The following is a 17,781-nucleotide window of genomic DNA, read 5'->3' as shown; positions in this document are numbered from 1 at the left end:
TTGTGAAGGAAAGGTTCTCCTTCTCGGATTCTAATACCACAAACTAGTTATTCTTTTAAGATATGTTTAAGATTTCAGGCAAAGCATAGCTTTCTTTTGTATTTTGTTCTATCATGGTACTGGCATGTGACAAAACACGAGGTGTGAGATTACATGTTTTGATACTTAAAAAATAGTGGGATTACATAGAATAAGACTATCAGGGTTGAACACTATACACTAAGATTAACTAATCTTGCAAGCTGCCCTTATTTTGCAGTTGGGTTTGAGCTTTTACTTGAATTTTAACCAAAGAAATTGACATTTATATAGGAAATTGAAGGATTTTCAGAGCTTATGAGAAATGAGAAAAAACTAAAGGTAGATGAAAAATGAGACAGGACAAGTCTATTATTTTCTTGGTTCAAGTTGTGGTGGGATAGATTCTTCAGAGAACCTGTAAAAGGGGTGTGTGCACTAAATCAAATTTGGAACTCCATCAAACTTGTGATTTCATTTCATGCTTAACAATTTATAGCATCTTATCTCATCCTTGCAAACTGCCATCAGCAATACTTAAGCTAACATGGCAAATGATGAATGCATTGGTAATTTGGTGTGAAATGGTACTCTCAAGTGTTGGGTAGAAAGCCGAAAGCTGACTTCCAGTGTGAGTAGCACCATTGACATATTCCAATCTGGACTGAACATGTCCTTGAGGTCACCCAGCTTATGCTTGTCTTCAACAGAAAACAGAGAAAAAGGGAAAGACAAGGGACAAAGGGCTTAAGGGCATGATCTCCATGATAGAACCATTTGCCAAAGATTGCAGAACACTACAAACGTAGTATAAAAGTGTGATCTTTAGTATTCTTGAAGTAGAAAGAATGAACTCTATAGCTGAGCAATTTTGATCGTGGTTTGATGAAGTGCGATCCACATTTCATTTGTAAGGATGTTTATTCTTGCTTTCGAAGATGTTGGGGAAAAAAATAAGAAGTACTATATATTTTGATGTGCTGAGATGAAGTTGGAGAGATATTTAGAGTGGTTATTATATGACCAACAAGTCCTAACGGCATCAAGAAAATAAGTCCCAACGGCATCAATTCTGTTTTTAATTTTTTTTATTCAAGATCGAGTTATCCTAAAAATTTTCTAGGCCCAAACACTAATCCGTTAGGGGTCAAGACAGTCAGCTGTAGGGCATTGCAACCCCTCCTCTTCCCACTTTTGACAATATCGTGGTTCGAACTTAGGTTGGGGAGCACACACAACTAGGCAAGAACCATTAGATTACTTTGCAGTGGTTTTCTCATTCCAACTCTTTATTATTTTTTTTTTAGGAACATGAATAAATTTATACAAACGAAAAGCGATAACAAAGCATGAGAAATATCGGTGGTGGATAGCATTTCCCACCACTAGATCTAGTTACAGGTCTATTAACAATGACATCCATGATCCAATTAGACCCAACTCTGATCCTAACCATGAATAACACCCCTCTAGATGGGCTACAAACTTAGCAATCCAATGTGCAACAACTTAAGCATTTCTTGGCACATAAACAATACCAGACCTGCCAATCTTACTTAGCAACATTCTAACTCTCTTAACTAGCACACCTCATCAGCAAAGCACTCCCCCACGCCATTCACCAAACTAACAGATTCTAAGCAATCTGTCTCCATGCACACTAGCTGCCAGCCACCCTGAATCACCTCCTCCAGCCCTGTAATAACTATCATGAGTTCAGCAGCAGAAGGCCAAAGATGACCTTGCAATCTTTGCCCAATAGCCAACACCAAATCTCCCAATCAAACTATCTCTTAAGACTGCCCCAACACCAACACAATCACCAATTTCAGAAGCTGAATATGTATTTTTTCTGAAGTAGAAATAAAGACTTAATTTATCTATGATAAGATTACAAAGACATTTATATAAAGTCGCCCGTGAATTTAAGATCATGAGTCATGACACATAATATTTACACTTGCATAAGTATCTGCGCTCAAAAAAGGGATAAATTAAAAGGTAAAAAGTGAAATAAAATTAGAATCTTTGTACCCCTATTACTATGTAGTCATCGGAAGTACATCAAAAGATTCAAAACTATTGACTGATTTTAAGTCGAGTCTGCCGCCAAGGTACCATCAATCCAACACCCTAACTGTTGATTTTTGATACTTCTCAGACAGGATCCATACAGTAAAATAAAAGAAAACTAAAACAGTTTTCTAACTATGTTGCCACCGGAAAGCAAATTGAAATGGCATTACGAGTCATCGATGCATCTAACAAGTTATTAAGTCTAACATGAAAGCAAAAAGAATATATATAAACATAAATCGAGCTAGACCAAAGGTTACAACCCAACCCCGACACCCATCGACAATACATGCGCATTGAGCCAAGGCATTCTCCTCTAAATATGTGCTTACTTACACCATGAGGGAATCAATTTTATGCGGGTCCCATTACAAAATCTGAAATCATTCCCCCGTTTTCATTTCTTTAAGGGGAGTTGGTATTGAAACTCATTCATAAATGAATCAACTTTTTTCCAAAACCAACCTCATAGTTTTATGTAAACTCTAAACTACCAAATACAAAAGTTTATTAAAAAGGGTTTTTTTGTAAACAACTTCATTTCCATTCTAATTCATTATTTCTCATTCATTCAACGAGTAAACATGCAAAAAGAATGACTCATTATCTCTCCCATTTATTTTATCCATCATTCCTTATCTTTTCCATTTCTTCTTAATCTCAATCAAGTTTAGTAAACGCCACCCAAATTGATCTGAAGATCCCAAATGGCACAACAAATTAAACCCTTCTAAATTATACGAAATTGTACTAAACTGAAACTTATTATATCATCTTTATTTAGAAGCTAGCTAGTTCTCTTCTATATATTCAAAACATTCCAAGATTCTCATCGAAAAAAAAAAAATTAAAACATTTCAAGATTGAGTTGTTTGATATTAAATTACAATTTGAAGTAAGAAAGCATATGATATCAGCTAATTGATATGGTTTATGCTAGAGTACTACTGTGCGTCCAGCAGTAAGTACTACGTGTAAGACAACGTTCTAATCAAGCTGCAGATCGAACTGAAAGAGAAAAAAAAAAAGAAGCTGCATTGCCTGATTTGCCTCCTTCAAGATAGCATCTATGGTAACTCCCAACCTTTAAAAAGTACGAGATTAAGAGAATTTTAACAATATAATAGCAGTAGAATTTTGAAACTCATAAATCAACCTATACCTAGTTTTTAAATTCAGACCCTCAATTAATTTAAATTATCAAAAGCATGCAATTGACATCTCTATGTTAATGCAAACATATATACATACATTTTAGAAAAAAGAAGTGACATATTCAATGTCGTCTCTTATTGACTCCCGTCACATAATGTGGATTTTTAATTTGAATTATACATGCACGACCTATAATTACGAACATACAAGTTTCAGAGGTATTTATTTATGTAAATATGAGAGATGTATGCAATTATCAACTTGAGGATCATCTATCAATGCAATAAGTTACTGAAACAAGCCTAACATGGTATATATGACTAAACTTTCTCGAGTTGCATGCATGCATGGTATTGTGTAGGTTTAACCTGTTCATTGTGGTAAACTGGTAATATTTTTCAATTATCCAAGTTCTTGCAATTCTCTACGTTCACTAATGGTGATCTGTGCATGCATATAATTAAGTTACCATTTTGCCTAAACAATTGTCGATATATATATGGTGGGACTTTCTGTAAGAAAATTTCTTAGACAAGGAGAGGAAATGTACACGTGGTGAATAAATTAACGTGGGAAACTGCAAAATGAACTTTTGTTAATGTACCTATTTGTTTGCTTGAGAATGTTATGTTTCCACATCAATCAACATCCAACATAGAAAATAAAGTGTGGGAAATTAAGGTCGATGAAATGGAAACTCGATCAAATTATCACTTGCTCTCATGCATTTTATCGCTTCTTTAGTACAACAGTTCATTGTTGTTTTCGATCGAGTCTCACTGGTGCAGACGTGCAGATCCATAGAGCGAGGCTTGCATGAGGTTATCTAACTACTACATAAGTCATAGGACGGAGCCAAAACCGTAAGTTTGGAGAGAACGAGAGATATGAAGTAAGAGAAAAAAAAAAAAAAAAAACTACAAGACACACTCGCCTACGTACGAGAAATTACCGAACATCCATGCCAAGTGACTGAGTGAACATGTCATTAACACAAAGTTCAGAAAACTGTAATTATGATCATATATATAACCAACTAATTAACCAAGTGAATTCTTGTCAAGGACGAACATGTCACACGTAAAATATCTTCAATATTCACATAGCATGGGACTACGGCGTACCTAAATGATTGCCAACTTAGAGTTTTTCTCCAGCTACAAAAGTGCAACTAGATCCCAAAATCTGTTTTTAGTGGGAGTAAATAGAAAATCCAATATGTTTCGTTTTCATGTTAAGTTGATAACCATACTTGAATAAAATAAAAGAAGATATCTTTATCTATTTCTTATAACTAGAGTGCTGTGTAGTAAATCAGTTGAAGCATCTTTGTCACAAACAGAAGCGGGCATGCACATACATGCAAGTTATGAAAGAATGAAAGAAACAACAAAAGTAGCATCACTTGCGATTTCCACAAAGCTTATAATGTTTGTATTAGGGATCTTATCACAGATAAATGTACGTAGTATTCTAATTTCAAGAAGAAGAAGAAGAAAGAGAAAAAAAAAAGGAGGGATAATAGAGACAAGGGTCGGGTTTAGTAGTGTTGGTGTGAAGACAAGTGCTCTGGTACTGTTGATGTTGAAGCTGCGATAGATCAATAGTGCCCCAACATGCAGATCTGCATTTCCAAACTTGATAGCTAGTGTACACTCCTATCATCTTATCCTAGTTTAATCTCCACAAGAAACTTCTTGATGATGGTGTTGTTCATGACTCATCTGCGATTTGTTTAATGCAGACGATGATCATGGAAAAGCCAAAATAAGTACTGCTGAGCTTCATGATTTCTTTTCTAATCTACGCATGGCATTTAATTGATCCTTTTCAATCAAAATTGAGTTGATGTTTTTAATTGCTCTTGTTTAACTATCTGTTAGGCCGAGTTGGCAATTACGATCTGGTTGAGAGTTGAGACATCAAAATGAAATGAAGAGGATGAACCCATGAAAGCAAATCTCACATGTTTTGGATTTAATTACTAGTTGCATGCTGAAGATTACACACACACATACGTATATATATAATCTGGCTAGGGTTCTTCATCACTATAGAGTACGTATACGGCCACGTACAACCCACATCTGGATCACCGTACTATATATGCATGGTTGGATTGGGATGACGGATTGGACAAGTCAATCCGGCAAAGCGGTTAAGGGTTGGATTCTGATGATAGCAGCTTAATTACTATTCGACTAATTAATTAACATAGTAACTAAACACTTAAAACATTTTCTACGTACATATATATTACATATTGTACACATATCTGCTACACATATATATCCAAGGTCGATCTCAACAGCTTTACCAAAAATTGTCATGGTAAAATTTAGAAAAAGAAATACATAAATACACAAAAATTGAAAAAATCATAATCGAGTTACAAAGGATCAGAACTTCTATAATTTTATTTTCTTCACATTTAAAACTACGCATCGGATGTTGCTCTTAATTTACACATAGGGAGCAGTTTAGCTAATGATACAAAAATAGATTCATTTATAAAGACCATTGTAGTCTTGATTATGCTCTTCAGAATAGATAAAGAGTACTGCATTAGAAACTTATTTTATGTCAAGGGCTGTCAAGCTTTTTAATTATATCCCGCTCTTTCATATATGCAAACCTAAAAACATGCATTATCCTGCATATTTCTTAATTTGTTTTCCCGGAAGGTATTGCGAGGTCGCACTCTGATGATTTCTTGTTAATGCATTTGATGTCGCTTGCATCTCTTTGTGTACTTTGTCGCATTTGTTTTTTTTTTTTTTTTTTAGTTTTTCCAATGCTAATTTGCAGGTTTCGCCTTATACGTTACGCATCCTTTTTTCGATAGGATAAACACGGTATCGTTAAAGACTTTCTAGTTTCTAGGCCTACAGACTAGGGGTCAAATTAAACTACCATATTGAATCAGCTTGATCAAATTCGTTTTTATTTTGTAATACAAATTTATGATTGGATTGTGATTATCGGATTTTTAATGAATCATCTTTCGTGTTCCAGTAATTACTTTACTGTCAATGGATGATATATATTAAAACCGAAGTGTTAAGATGTTTCTCTAGCTAGCTAATAAGCTAAAAACTTCTCTTAAATATATATACTGTATATGTATTTATATAAAAAAAATATATATATATATAATTGTGTTTTAGATATCTGTCTGCATGTACGTACTGTAATATGGATTTTTTTTTATTATTATTTTAAACAATTACATTCCAACCTTATCCCGGCCCCGGTACATTCAGCCTTCATTCCTAGCCTTATGAGCATTAACATTTTATTATCTAAATCTAGTGGTCAGTGGATTACATCTTAATTATTAAATAAATTTAAGTGCCAAATATATTTCTCTAAATATCCATAAAATTTAGAGGTGACCACAGACCAAAAAGAAAATTATTTAACAGGCTGGCAAAATTTTGAAAGATAATAATTTGAATTCATGTTTATGTAATGTAAATTTATTTAAAGAAGGAAAGGTTTTTCAGCACTTTGGCAAAATTAATTTGGAAAGATGATTTGAATTCAAATGTGTTTATGTGTATGTAGTGTAAAATGTAAAGAAGGAAAGGTTGTTCAGCACTTGCAACCTTTAATATATTATCTGTACATTAATCAACCTTTTATATTATCTGTATATTATCTGTTATAATTAGCATGAATCAATTAACCTCTGGTGGATTAATTTCCATGGATGGACTATTCTCCTGCGTTCCTGTGCTTCCTTTTAAGGGTTGTATGCGTTAAAGATGATTTAAATTCCTCTCACAACAAACTACAAGTGTGCTTCATGCATGGATCCTGCAATTAATATCATACCTGTAAGACACCTATGCTACACTTGTAAAACACCCTCTGAATGTTCTACAAATGAAACGAGATATCTGCGACCTTATCTACCCTCCCCCATCTTCCTTATAAGCTCTGCAAGGTCTGGCCCTTCTTCAGTTACAAATCATCTCTCTGTCTCTGAGTCTCTGCTTTGCAAACAGAAAACCCTAAACCATGCCTGAGCAAACTACCCCTGTAGTTTTCGACACCGAAGTCATTCAGTACCAATCCAACATCCCTTCCCCTTTCATTTGGCCGGACGACGAGAAGCCTGGCTCCGACTTGCCGGACCTTCAGGCTCCGGCCATCGACCTCAACGGCTTCCTCAGTGGCGATCCATCAATCGTTGCAGAGTCGATTCGTGCAGTCGACGAGGCATGCAAGAAGCATGGATTCTTCCTCATTGTGAACCACGGAGTTGATCCGGAGCTCGCTGCTAAAGCTCATGACTACTTTGATGTCTTCTTTGGGAGGAAGCTCTCGGAGAAGCAAAGGGCTCAGAGGAAGGTTGGAGACAGTTGGGGTTACACTAGCAGCTTCACCGGCAGGTTTAACTCCAAGCTTCCATGGAAAGAGACACTTAGTGTCAGGTATTCATCTGAGAGCCAGTGCTCAACAATCGTCGATGACTACTTTGTGAATGTATTGGGTGAAGATTTCAGAGAAATGGGGTAATAACACACTCTGATCCCACCTCCTGATAGGTCTAATTGTCTATACTGTACGTGATGTCATATATTCATCTTACATGATCTACATCTATCTATCAAAAATTACCAGATTAATGATAAATTACCACATCCCAAGAAATTTAGACTATACGTAGAGAAGGAAAAAATGTCAGCAAAATCTCATACCAAGGTCTGTAAAATAGACGATTTTCCCAAATTATAGATGTCAAATACAATACATCTCCGTTTCTCAAAAAAAAAAAAACAATTACAATACATCTCCAATATTTTCTCTTAATGTGTTAATTCTCTTCTTTCCAATAATTAGATTTAGTGCATTTTAGTTGACTCCGGATCCCCTATAATTTTCCTTTAGCTTTCAGCAATGTCGAAATTCTTCTGATGGATCTGTTGATATACTCTCATTTTGAGACCTTAATTAAGATATATTGTGCTCATTGCTTTTAGTTATGTGCTGGTCTTTCTAGGAAGTTGTACCAAGAATACTCGGAAGTGGTGAACAAAGTAGGCAATGTGGTATTGGAGCTACTGGGACTGAGCTTGGGAGTTGGGCGGGAGTACTTCAAAGAATATTACAAAGGAAACGAAGCGATCCTAAGGTGGAACTACTATCCAATCTGCCAAAAACCAGACTTAACACTGGGAACTGGACCTCATCGTGATCCCACTTCTGTGACAATCCTTCATCAGGATCAAGTCGGGGGCCTTGAAGTGTTTGTCGATGAGAAGTGGCACACTGTTACTCCTGTTCCTGGTTCTTTTGTTATCAACATTGGTGATACTTTTATGGTGAGTTAATTCTATTAATTAATTGAATATGTTGCAAAATAATATAGCATAGAAGAGGTATATATAAAGCTTTGAGGTTATTAATCGGGAAAGGCAGTGTTGCTGATAGGGTACGACAGGTTATTATGCTTTTTAGTGTTCATCATCTACCTTTTTAGATGAAGCTTTGAGGTTGTTATTTCAATTCTTAGCCGTAGCTTGATTTAACGCAGCTTTGCATTTGTATAGTCTTTGGACTATTCATGCTTGACATTTTGGTCGTCATGATCTCTGATCAATAATAGATATTTCTCTTTTTCCCTCAAAAAAAAAAAAATAGCGTAGAAGAGGTATATATTGTTCGTATAATTACACTTAAATTGCCTTCACCCAGTTCACCTTGACCCCTCAAGAATTGTTGTCTTGATCAGATTAGCCACATTGTTTAGGTAATAGTTCGGAATGTCTCAATTAGGTCTATGGATCTCTTTAGCTTGGGTGTTACTATATGGCTAGGCTTCGTTGATATTAGTAGTAAAGAACAATGTAAATTTTACGTATGTGATCAACTTCAAACCTCCACACACTATTTCCTTATAGCTAGCCTCTAATTATCTACACACTATTTTCGTAATGATGTCAACTTTCAGGCTCTGTGCAATGGGATTTACAAGAGCTGCAAGCATAGAGCTGTGGTAAATAACAAAACTGCAAGGAAATCTCTTGCTTTCTTTATCGTTCCACACAAGGACAGAGTAGTGTCTGCACCAGCAAGTTTGATCAGTGCTGATAGCCCTAGGTTGTACCCAGACTTTACTTGGCCTACTCTGCTAGAATTTACCCAGAAAAAACGCAGGGCTGACTTGAGCACCATTGATGCTTTTGTGGACTGGATTAAGCAAGAGGGTGGAGAGAAAAACAAAGACCAAGGAAAGGGAGTCTTTGTTAAGTCCTTTTAAGTCTTTGTCTGCGCACCTTTTAAGTCTTTGTCTGCGCAAGAATAATACAGAAATAAAGAGACTCCATATTATCTGGCTTGTTCTTAATTTTAGTTTTCTGTCAATCCAAAGCATGAATTGTGTCCTTAAGAACATATATTTCTGATTGATCTATAAAATGTGTTCGGCATTAATATTATTGATTTACTGTTTGGTGATAGACTCTATTTTTTAAAACTACAAATACACTCTTGAAAAGATTTAGATACACAAATAAAGACATGACTTCGCATTTAAAAAATGAGGACGACTTTTTAGTTGTCCTTAAAGTTCTACATATAAGAGAAAGTTGTTATTTTGTTGTCACATGTATCAATAAGAATACTACAATTCTAACGTTCACACATGAAGAATTAAACCACCCAAATTCTAAAATTATATCTTAGATTTAAGAATATTCTATATTAAATTGATAAGACTAATGGGTCCGGTATTCGTTAACCCACCGATACAGATTTAAAGCTATCAATGATCTGAAGGCAGGCCCGGACTTGATAGGAGTCCTAAGAGCTCATCGACTCAAGACCCAAAGATCTTAAGGGCCAAGAAAAAAAAACAAATAAAGCTCATTTTATGATCAAATATAGTTAAATAATTAATGGAATTGACAATTAATGTCACATCTCCACTTCTAAACACAATTAAAAGAAGATAATGGTAATGACTGTAATTAAGGGGCCAAAAAAAGGGGATCAAACATGTTCTTATCGTAATTAGTGTTAACATTTTAATTTAATTTCTACTCGAAATTGTACCCAAAACAAAATAAGGCAAGTTTTTTTGAAAAAAAAAAAAAAAAGGTAAGAGCTTAAAATAGGTTTCATACTGTAAATAGAATTCCTAAACTATAATCATCAGAACATTTTAGATATGATGTTCTATAATTAGATTTTGAGTTCATAGTTTCAGTTACTGAAATATCTTTATATATATAATTAAAAAAATTTAGAATTAAACTATAATTTAAGGGCCTAGCTTTGAAATTTCGACTCAGGCCTCAAAATCTCAGGTCCAAGCCTGTCTGAAGGGTAGCGGATCGGGTTTGATGGGTTTAGATTGAAAACTTATATTACATACGTATCCAGATTTAGATCGATCCACTCCAACTACGATCCATTTACAAGTCTAGGTGACGTACATGCGTGACCTAATTAAAGACTACACAAACATATCAACCAACAAATAGACCGTTGGGTCTCTAGGCCTCAAGCAGATGTGTTAGGTGCCTTTAATTAGGGTTTGTAGGATTCTAGAGTCTTCTAGTCGTAATGTCCACCATTTTGGACATTAGTGTTTTGTATGTAGTTGAGTAACTTTGAGAATCGAACATTGATCTTGTAAGATGGTATAATTTTTATCAATAATTTATTCATTACTCTTAAAAATAATAATAATAATATTTCTTATGCAACTTCTGTCATTGCGATTTGCGACCTTTCATATCTTAATCTGACTTCTTTACATTTGGCTCGCCCCCAAGAATTAATGCACTTCCCTTTACTTCATAGGGGAAAAGCGTTCCATTTCAGTCAAATGACCCAGCCTCCCCTGGCTGTTCCACCGTCTGGGCTCCCTTTCCTCTTATGCTATGCTCCAGGCCGCCTACCACGCTTTGCGCCTGCAGCGTTTTCTCCAGATGGTCTGGCTGTATTTTTGGGTCGTTGCTCGCTGCTACTGCGTTCTGTTAGGCTATGGATTACATCTCTTTCGCTTCAATTTATACATTCAATAATTGACCAGCTTAGCGAAGTCGGAAAATATTTCCCATCCCACAGTAAATTTATACGAAGTGAAACATATGAATCCATAATTTATGCTCTTACTTCATGCCATAAGTCTCACATTTCAGCCCAGGAAATCAAAATGATAATATCAAGGATAACAACTAAAATACGTAAGGAAATAAACAGATGCATCCGAGCATCATGCTCAACACCAAATCACCCACTGAAACATTAAGAAAAATACAATGAAGACAGGGCTGGTGCTCTAACAAATTAATATAAGAGATTCGCTACAAATTACATTATCCGTGAGAATGTTGTTCAAAGAATACAGCATCATCTTGGACATTTGAACCTAATCATGTTTTGCATCTTAGCTTCAAACAAAATAAAGGTATTGAGTTTATTATACAGGTCATTTAGGCAAAGAATTTGTTGCTACCCGGTTGCAGTGGGTGACGAATGATGGAATGGAATTGAATGAATTACAAATGGAATAAACAATGGTGGATTGTGGTAAAGAGAAAAGCCAATACCTTCTCTTGATGAACCACAAATAACCTACGTGACTTGTCAGATGAACATACCAAGGAGCAGGTGAATGAGACAGAGTTTCCACTATTTACGTAAATCCCCATTTTCATATTCATTCACTTAGCTTGCAACTGCGGAGATAGGGATGGTCATACTTGATGTACTTTGTCCAATATGCTCGGTACTTTGTCATCGCCAACTCCAGCCATGGTTTCATATTACCATTATAGTGTACGACAGCTGCATTCTCAATCTCATTCCTATCCAGACTTGGATTGTATCCCAAACCAAGCACATGCCATGACTTTTGTAGTGGATGTGTCAGCCCATAAAATGTGATTAGCCCTGGAGGGAGTGTTCCAAGTTTCCACAGTGTCCTCTCTTCATTCTAAAATCACCACACAAATGGAAAGAAATAGCAATGGTCAATTTTAAGAAGAATCATAACTTCAAGAATTAACACTTATTTGCTGATTTTTGGCACAAACCAAAGTAAAAGAATAAAACATTCAGAAACACAAACGTGAGGTTCCAGACACTCACCATGTTCTGCCACTTGTGATAGATACCGGTTATATCTTTCTTTTTCCACTCCTTCAAATCAAACATGTTCATTCCATATGCCCATCCACATGCATTTGGATCAAAGTTTCTTGCAATATGGGGATTTGAAAAGTTTAGGTACTTATCAAAACGATGGAAGCTCTCACCACAGGTTTCTACTGCACCATTGACTTTTCCATGTAGATCCACTGCCCACAATCCAGTTAAGTCTTTCTGGACAACAATGTCATCATCCAGAAACAAAATCTTATTCAACTTGGGATAGACCTGTGGAAGATAGAACCTCAAATGATTAAGCATTGAGAGATACTTCGGGTTACGGTACTTCAGATTAGAAGCGCCAGATGAGAGAGTGGTGGGATGGTCAGCCTTGAAATAATAGTTTTTCATTGCAGCAGACTCAAGTTGCCGCAGAACTGGGCAGTACGATGAGTTAAGCCACTTAAACTCATCAACATTTTCAACATGAATTGTGGCTTTTCCAGGAGGATTCAATAAGAACCACATATTCATGGCTCCAAAGTTAAGCTTATCAGTAACAAGATGGAATACATGTTTTGAAGGATCCTGCAATCACCAAGAAAGCATACAAGTAAATGACGATCAGATTGGGAAAAGAAAGAATTGAGGAACAATTAAAGCAGGGCGCATAGAGCAAGCCATCGTCAAGTAGATCAAATGATGACATGAGCCTCATGCCCTCAGCTCAATAAAAATGTACGTTTCAGTTTTTAAGATTTCTTGATCTGATGTAACCAAAGATGGGACCTACTTGAGAAATATGCAAAAGACAGTCATGATAAAACATCAAGACAATAGAAGTCAATATGTCTTGAATCCTGTTCCTCTAAATGATTTAGAGACTATGGTTGACGTCAAATAAAAAGCATGGTTTACATACTGAAATTATTTTTTTTTTTTTTTTCAATTTGTTTGCAAGACAGAAATGCACGCACAAGAAGTGTAGAATTTATAATTCAGCTCACCTTGGCATTCTTGACAGTAGAGTTGACGACGACCGATGCAGCCAAGACGTTGTCAGAGAAGAGAGCATAATGATAAAGGCTAGGATTTTCCAAGTTCTCACTTCTAGGAAATTTTCTCTTTTCCATAGGAAGGAGATAATAATCTATAGTTAGGCGCATAGACAAGCAGTGTATTCCATTTGGAATGGTCTTGGCAGCTAACTGACTAAGGAATGTGCTCTGCTTTTTCAAGCTACGCACTTGTTCATCTGCAGACTGAAGCATTGCTCTCAGCTTGCCAGTGACCAGATTACAATCATACAGTTGCTCTCTCGACTTTGAAAGAACTTGGCCCATAGCTTTTATTCTCTCCGGTGCACTACAAGTGAATCAGCCATAAAAAAAAAGGTGAGAAGTGTCGCAATAATCACTAATTCACTATATATAAAAGAAGACACAGATATACTATAGACATTCAAGAACATGGTACCTTTTGGGTAAATCTGCATCAGCAGTTGCCTCTCCCAATGCACGCTGAGATTCTCTCAATCGAATCTGTAGTTGTTCATATAGATCAGGCTTGTTCTTCATCTTCGCAATACTTAAGTAAACCCTTGCCATTATGATTTGGTCACGCATCAAGCGCACTGTTGAGTCGGAGTTTTCATTCTCGTTTTCTTTCCTCCAAATGCTGTATTTTCCGAGAACAGCTGAGTCAACTGATTTGGAGCGTTCAATGGCTGCACTTTCAAGTTTTACAATTGATTCATCATCGTGTCGTGTCAACTCAGTTGCACGGCTGGCACGTTTAGCCTCTCTTAGTTGCTGTAGAATTGCATATAATGCAAAAATTAGAATTTAACTGGTACTGCAATAATACAAGATTAGAAACACCAAATAGACATAATATTGCTAATAAGAGTCAATTATATTTATCTTCTAAGCCGAGAGGTGAATAGACATGTTCAAGCGTGTAACCATACAACAAACAGAACAAGGAACGTAGGTAAGTATGATAATTACCCTTCGGGCTAGTTTTGATGCATCAAGAGGTTGAGCATGATTATCTGCAAAGGACAATAAAATCAATAAAAATATAGAAGTGATTCACAACCATGAGAGAATTCTATAGGAACATATTAATCACCTGAAGCATCATCCACTTCAGCCCTAGATGTCTCTTGTTTTGCATCTACGGCTGTCAAATTTATCTTTGCACAAACAAAACAAAAGCAATCAGCAGCTACAAATTGATGATATCTTTCCAGCATACGGAATAGACAAAACTCCAAGCAGAAAGCATTACACACATACTAACCTTTGGATCTGTTACAGACGATGTCATTTCCCCAATGACTTTCCACGAAGCTGACAAATTGTTTTTCCGGAAGAAATCAAGGCTCAAAGGTCCCATGTCATTTGTGCTGGCTGCAATCACATCAATGACCTAATATGTTGATCCAATCAGAAAGCTGGTTAGGAAGAAGACTCAGCAAAAAAGAAAAACTACCACCACGTCTATGAACTCAGAAATGGGCATAGCACATATTTAGTAAAGTTGCACTTGCCTCTTTCGAAAAAAGAGATTTGGCATGTTGCAGCACCACTCGCTCCCTCCAATCCAAAGTCTGCACCAGGAACGTGGTTCTCAAAACAGTTTTGTAATTTAATTTTACTTTATCGTAAAAACCAGTATGCATACAAGATTTGAGGCAGAAATCAAAGCAATCATGAAGCCATACCTTTTCACCAGGACCAGATATATAATCATTTTTATCTGCACAAATAGCAATAATCAGATCTAGTCAAGACTAGAGAGTCTTGCATGAACATGTAACTTGCAGAAAAAACAAACTACATATACAAATGAATATGCCATTGGATTGACCTTTAGGAAACTTATCATAGTTACAACAAGAACCCAGGTTCACAATAGAAGTACACAACATATAAACCAATATCTCTTCAACATGACTTTCACAGGATTACCAGTCACATCACTTAATCGTGAACCTTAACCTCAAATACAGGCCACCTACAAGATGATAACGGGCAACATATACAGCTAAAATCTCGAGCAAGATTCTAAGGAAACTCAGAATCATGATAAAGAAGAGTCGTCCATAAACTCCTTATATCATTTTCACTTGCATTGAGGTTTGGTAGTTGGCTTAGGAATTCACTACCTCCACTATCTCAGCTACTATAAAGTGGTACAAATAAATAGTGGATTACAACTAAACAGCATTTAAACAATATCGCATTATTATAGTAATAGCGATTGCACATGCAAGAAAAACAACTAATATTGTTCTCGACTGCAACTGTATCAAAACACCATTGTGGCATCCTGGCTATTATATAGATACAAACGATACAAGAACCATAAAAACTAAGGATTCGTGACACAAGTTTCATTCATATATCACCAAAATTTGCTTAAAACTGACCATCTAAGTACCGACACAAAGCTAAACTCCCGATCCTAATACCGCAAGGCACACTCTTATGATCACTATATCAAAACACACAAAACGCTTGCGAAGTCTGAAACAAATGTGCATTCCTCACAGCTAGAAAAGCCCGGGCACCATATATTGTTAACAGTAGGAACACAAAACAGCATTCCTGGTTTTCGGATCAGTAACTGTATCAACAGGACATTAAATTTCCACTCTTCCTGCTTCTCTGAAGCAAATAAGAGAGCAATTGCGAAAAAGCAGTAAATTTTTCATCAACTGCAAACCTAATTGAGATCTGCAAAACCTAAATTACACAGACACATTCGCCCTAGCACAAATTAAAGAAATTGAGAGAGCGGGAGGCCATACCAGAGGTGTAGAGGCCACGGCCGACGAAGAAAATCAACGGAACGAGGAAGAGAACGAATATGAAAACCGCGATAGGGAATCGAGATCCGGCGGCTCGGTTCCGGTGGAGCCCGCGCTTCACCGCCATTTGCGAATCGATGCCTGGAATTCAATCAGCTTCAATTCAATAGAAAGAGAAAGGTCAGAGATTGATAGAGAGAGGGGATCTAATGGGGTAGAGAATCGGAATCCCCATCGGAAAAGTGGAAGAGTGAGTTGAGAGGAGTGTGATTTTTACCTCCGATTTTATTTAGAGTTTTGCTCCACCGTCGTCTCTGTCTCTTTCTTCTTCCTCTTTCTCTCTCGCCCCCGACGTCCTACTCATAGTTAATCTTTTTTTATTTTCTTTCAGCACAATTAAACTAATAATTAATTCCTACTAAAAAAATTAATATTAATAATTAATGGATATAATAATCCTTCTTTTATAACCAAAAACAAAAAAAGATATAATAATTTAAATGTTTTTTTTTCTGTTTTTTATTTATAGGCATATAACACAAAACTATCATTTGTAAATATAAATGATAAAAAAATTTTTAATTGTTCCACACGATAAAAAGGTAACTCTAAAACATATTTGATGATAAAATGATTACCTCTAAAGTTATTAAATGATATAACAGTCCATATGATTCTTTTTTATTAACGTTTATACCCTTTTGTCTTCCCCGTTTCTCTAAGATCAATGAGCGTCTCAAGGATTTGAAAACCCGACCCCCAAAAGCGCGACGGAGACCCGCCCTTTCTCACGACGTCATACCGGTGGACATAGCTTCCTCTCAGCGTCGCAGTCATGTCTGTGGCTTTGGGATGACGAGCTCCGGTGAAAGAGAATCGAAGCTCGAATGTTTCTCGACATCTCCAGAAAATTTTTCGACTCCGGCCACGACTGCAATCGAGACCAATGGCGGTAGCTTCATCTTGACGAGGTAAAGAAGTCTGTTGTAGTTTCACTTCACCTCTTTATTGAACTTGAGTTTAGTTGAGTTTTGAAGATCTGAGATTATGGATTTGGATAGGTTTGAAGATCTGAGATTATGGATTTATGGGGCGCCGCTCAGTTGCCATATGATTATGACTCATCTATGCATGCGTTTTTTCTCACAGAGAGAGAGAGAGAGAGAGAGAGAGAGAGAGAGAGAGAGAGAGAGAGAGAGAGATTTGCCGAGGCATTACTTGGGTGAGAGTGTGAGGCAACTACTACTACTTCCATCTTCTTCCTTGTTCATCAGATTCAGAGTGAAGAGATAGCCTGATTAAAGAATGGAGAACACTCTGACAAAAGTTATTGGGAGCTCTTGGATTGCTAAGAAAGCAAAGGAAGAGATCAACAACATCACAGATGACCTCTCTGTAAGTACTCACATGCAGATCGATCGAGTTTCACACTTTCTAATTTCTTCTTCTCTTTATCATGGGTACATACCTAAATAGGGCTTTACGCTTTTACCTATTTGAATGATATAAATTGATATCTACAAAGAGTTGGTTTTGGTTCAATGGGATTAGATAGTTGAAGATTGTGGGGTTCTAACAATGATTGCTTTTGGTGTTCTACCCTTTAG

At 36.4% G+C, this 17,781-nt stretch overlaps 2 protein-coding genes across 2 annotated transcripts; one reads left to right on the top strand and one right to left on the bottom strand.

The window, feature by feature from the left end:
• The first annotated feature begins 7,144 nt into the window (after window positions 1-7,144).
• On the top strand, window positions 7,145-9,602 carry LOC101306269 (gibberellin 20 oxidase 1-like). The gene is made up of 3 exons (XM_004306833.1): window positions 7,145-7,769; window positions 8,258-8,579; window positions 9,209-9,602. The coding sequence occupies exons 1-3, from the start codon at window positions 7,273-7,275 to the stop codon at window positions 9,515-9,517; spliced, it is 1,128 nt and encodes a 375-aa protein (XP_004306881.1). The 5' UTR covers window positions 7,145-7,272; the 3' UTR covers window positions 9,518-9,602.
• Window positions 9,603-11,527: 1,925 nt separating this feature from the next.
• Window positions 11,528-16,301, bottom strand: LOC101305979 (polygalacturonate 4-alpha-galacturonosyltransferase-like). The gene is made up of 10 exons (XM_004306832.1): window positions 16,190-16,301; window positions 15,086-15,144; window positions 14,912-14,971; window positions 14,650-14,790; window positions 14,491-14,554; window positions 14,367-14,410; window positions 13,834-14,168; window positions 13,365-13,722; window positions 12,358-12,945; window positions 11,528-12,202 (listed from the first exon to the last, which is right to left on the bottom strand). Exons 1-10 carry the CDS (start codon window positions 16,299-16,301, stop codon window positions 11,927-11,929), a joined length of 2,037 nt encoding a protein of 678 aa, XP_004306880.1. The 3' UTR covers window positions 11,528-11,926.
• Window positions 16,302-17,781: the final 1,480 nt, after the last annotated feature.

The sequence above is a fragment of the Fragaria vesca genome, linkage group LG7 (genome assembly GCF_000184155.1).
Source record: "Fragaria vesca subsp. vesca linkage group LG7, FraVesHawaii_1.0, whole genome shotgun sequence".
Classification (NCBI taxonomy): Eukaryota; Viridiplantae; Streptophyta; class Magnoliopsida; order Rosales; family Rosaceae; genus Fragaria; species Fragaria vesca.
The sequence above is the reverse complement of the archived record's forward strand: the minus strand, read 5'-3'. Positions and strand labels throughout refer to the sequence as shown.

Coding starts and splice junctions, on each gene's coding strand:
- LOC101306269 (XM_004306833.1), top strand. CDS start 7,273: ATGCCTGAGCAAACTACCCCTGTAGTTTTCGACACCGAAGTCATTCAG. Junction 7,770..8,257: donor GAAGATTTCAGAGAAATGGG/GTAATAACACAC, acceptor TGGTCTTTCTAG/GAAGTTGTACCAAGAATACT. Junction 8,580..9,208: donor ACATTGGTGATACTTTTATG/GTGAGTTAATTC, acceptor GTCAACTTTCAG/GCTCTGTGCAATGGGATTTA.
- LOC101305979 (XM_004306832.1), bottom strand. CDS start 16,301: ATGGCGGTGAAGCGCGGGCTCCACCGGAACCGAGCCGCCGGATCTCGA. Junction 14,555..14,649: donor ATCCAAAGGTTAGTATGTGT/GTAATGCTTTCT, acceptor GTTTGTGCAAAG/ATAAATTTGACAGCCGTAGA. Junction 12,946..13,364: donor CTACTGTCAAGAATGCCAAG/GTGAGCTGAATT, acceptor TGGTGATTGCAG/GATCCTTCAAAACATGTATT.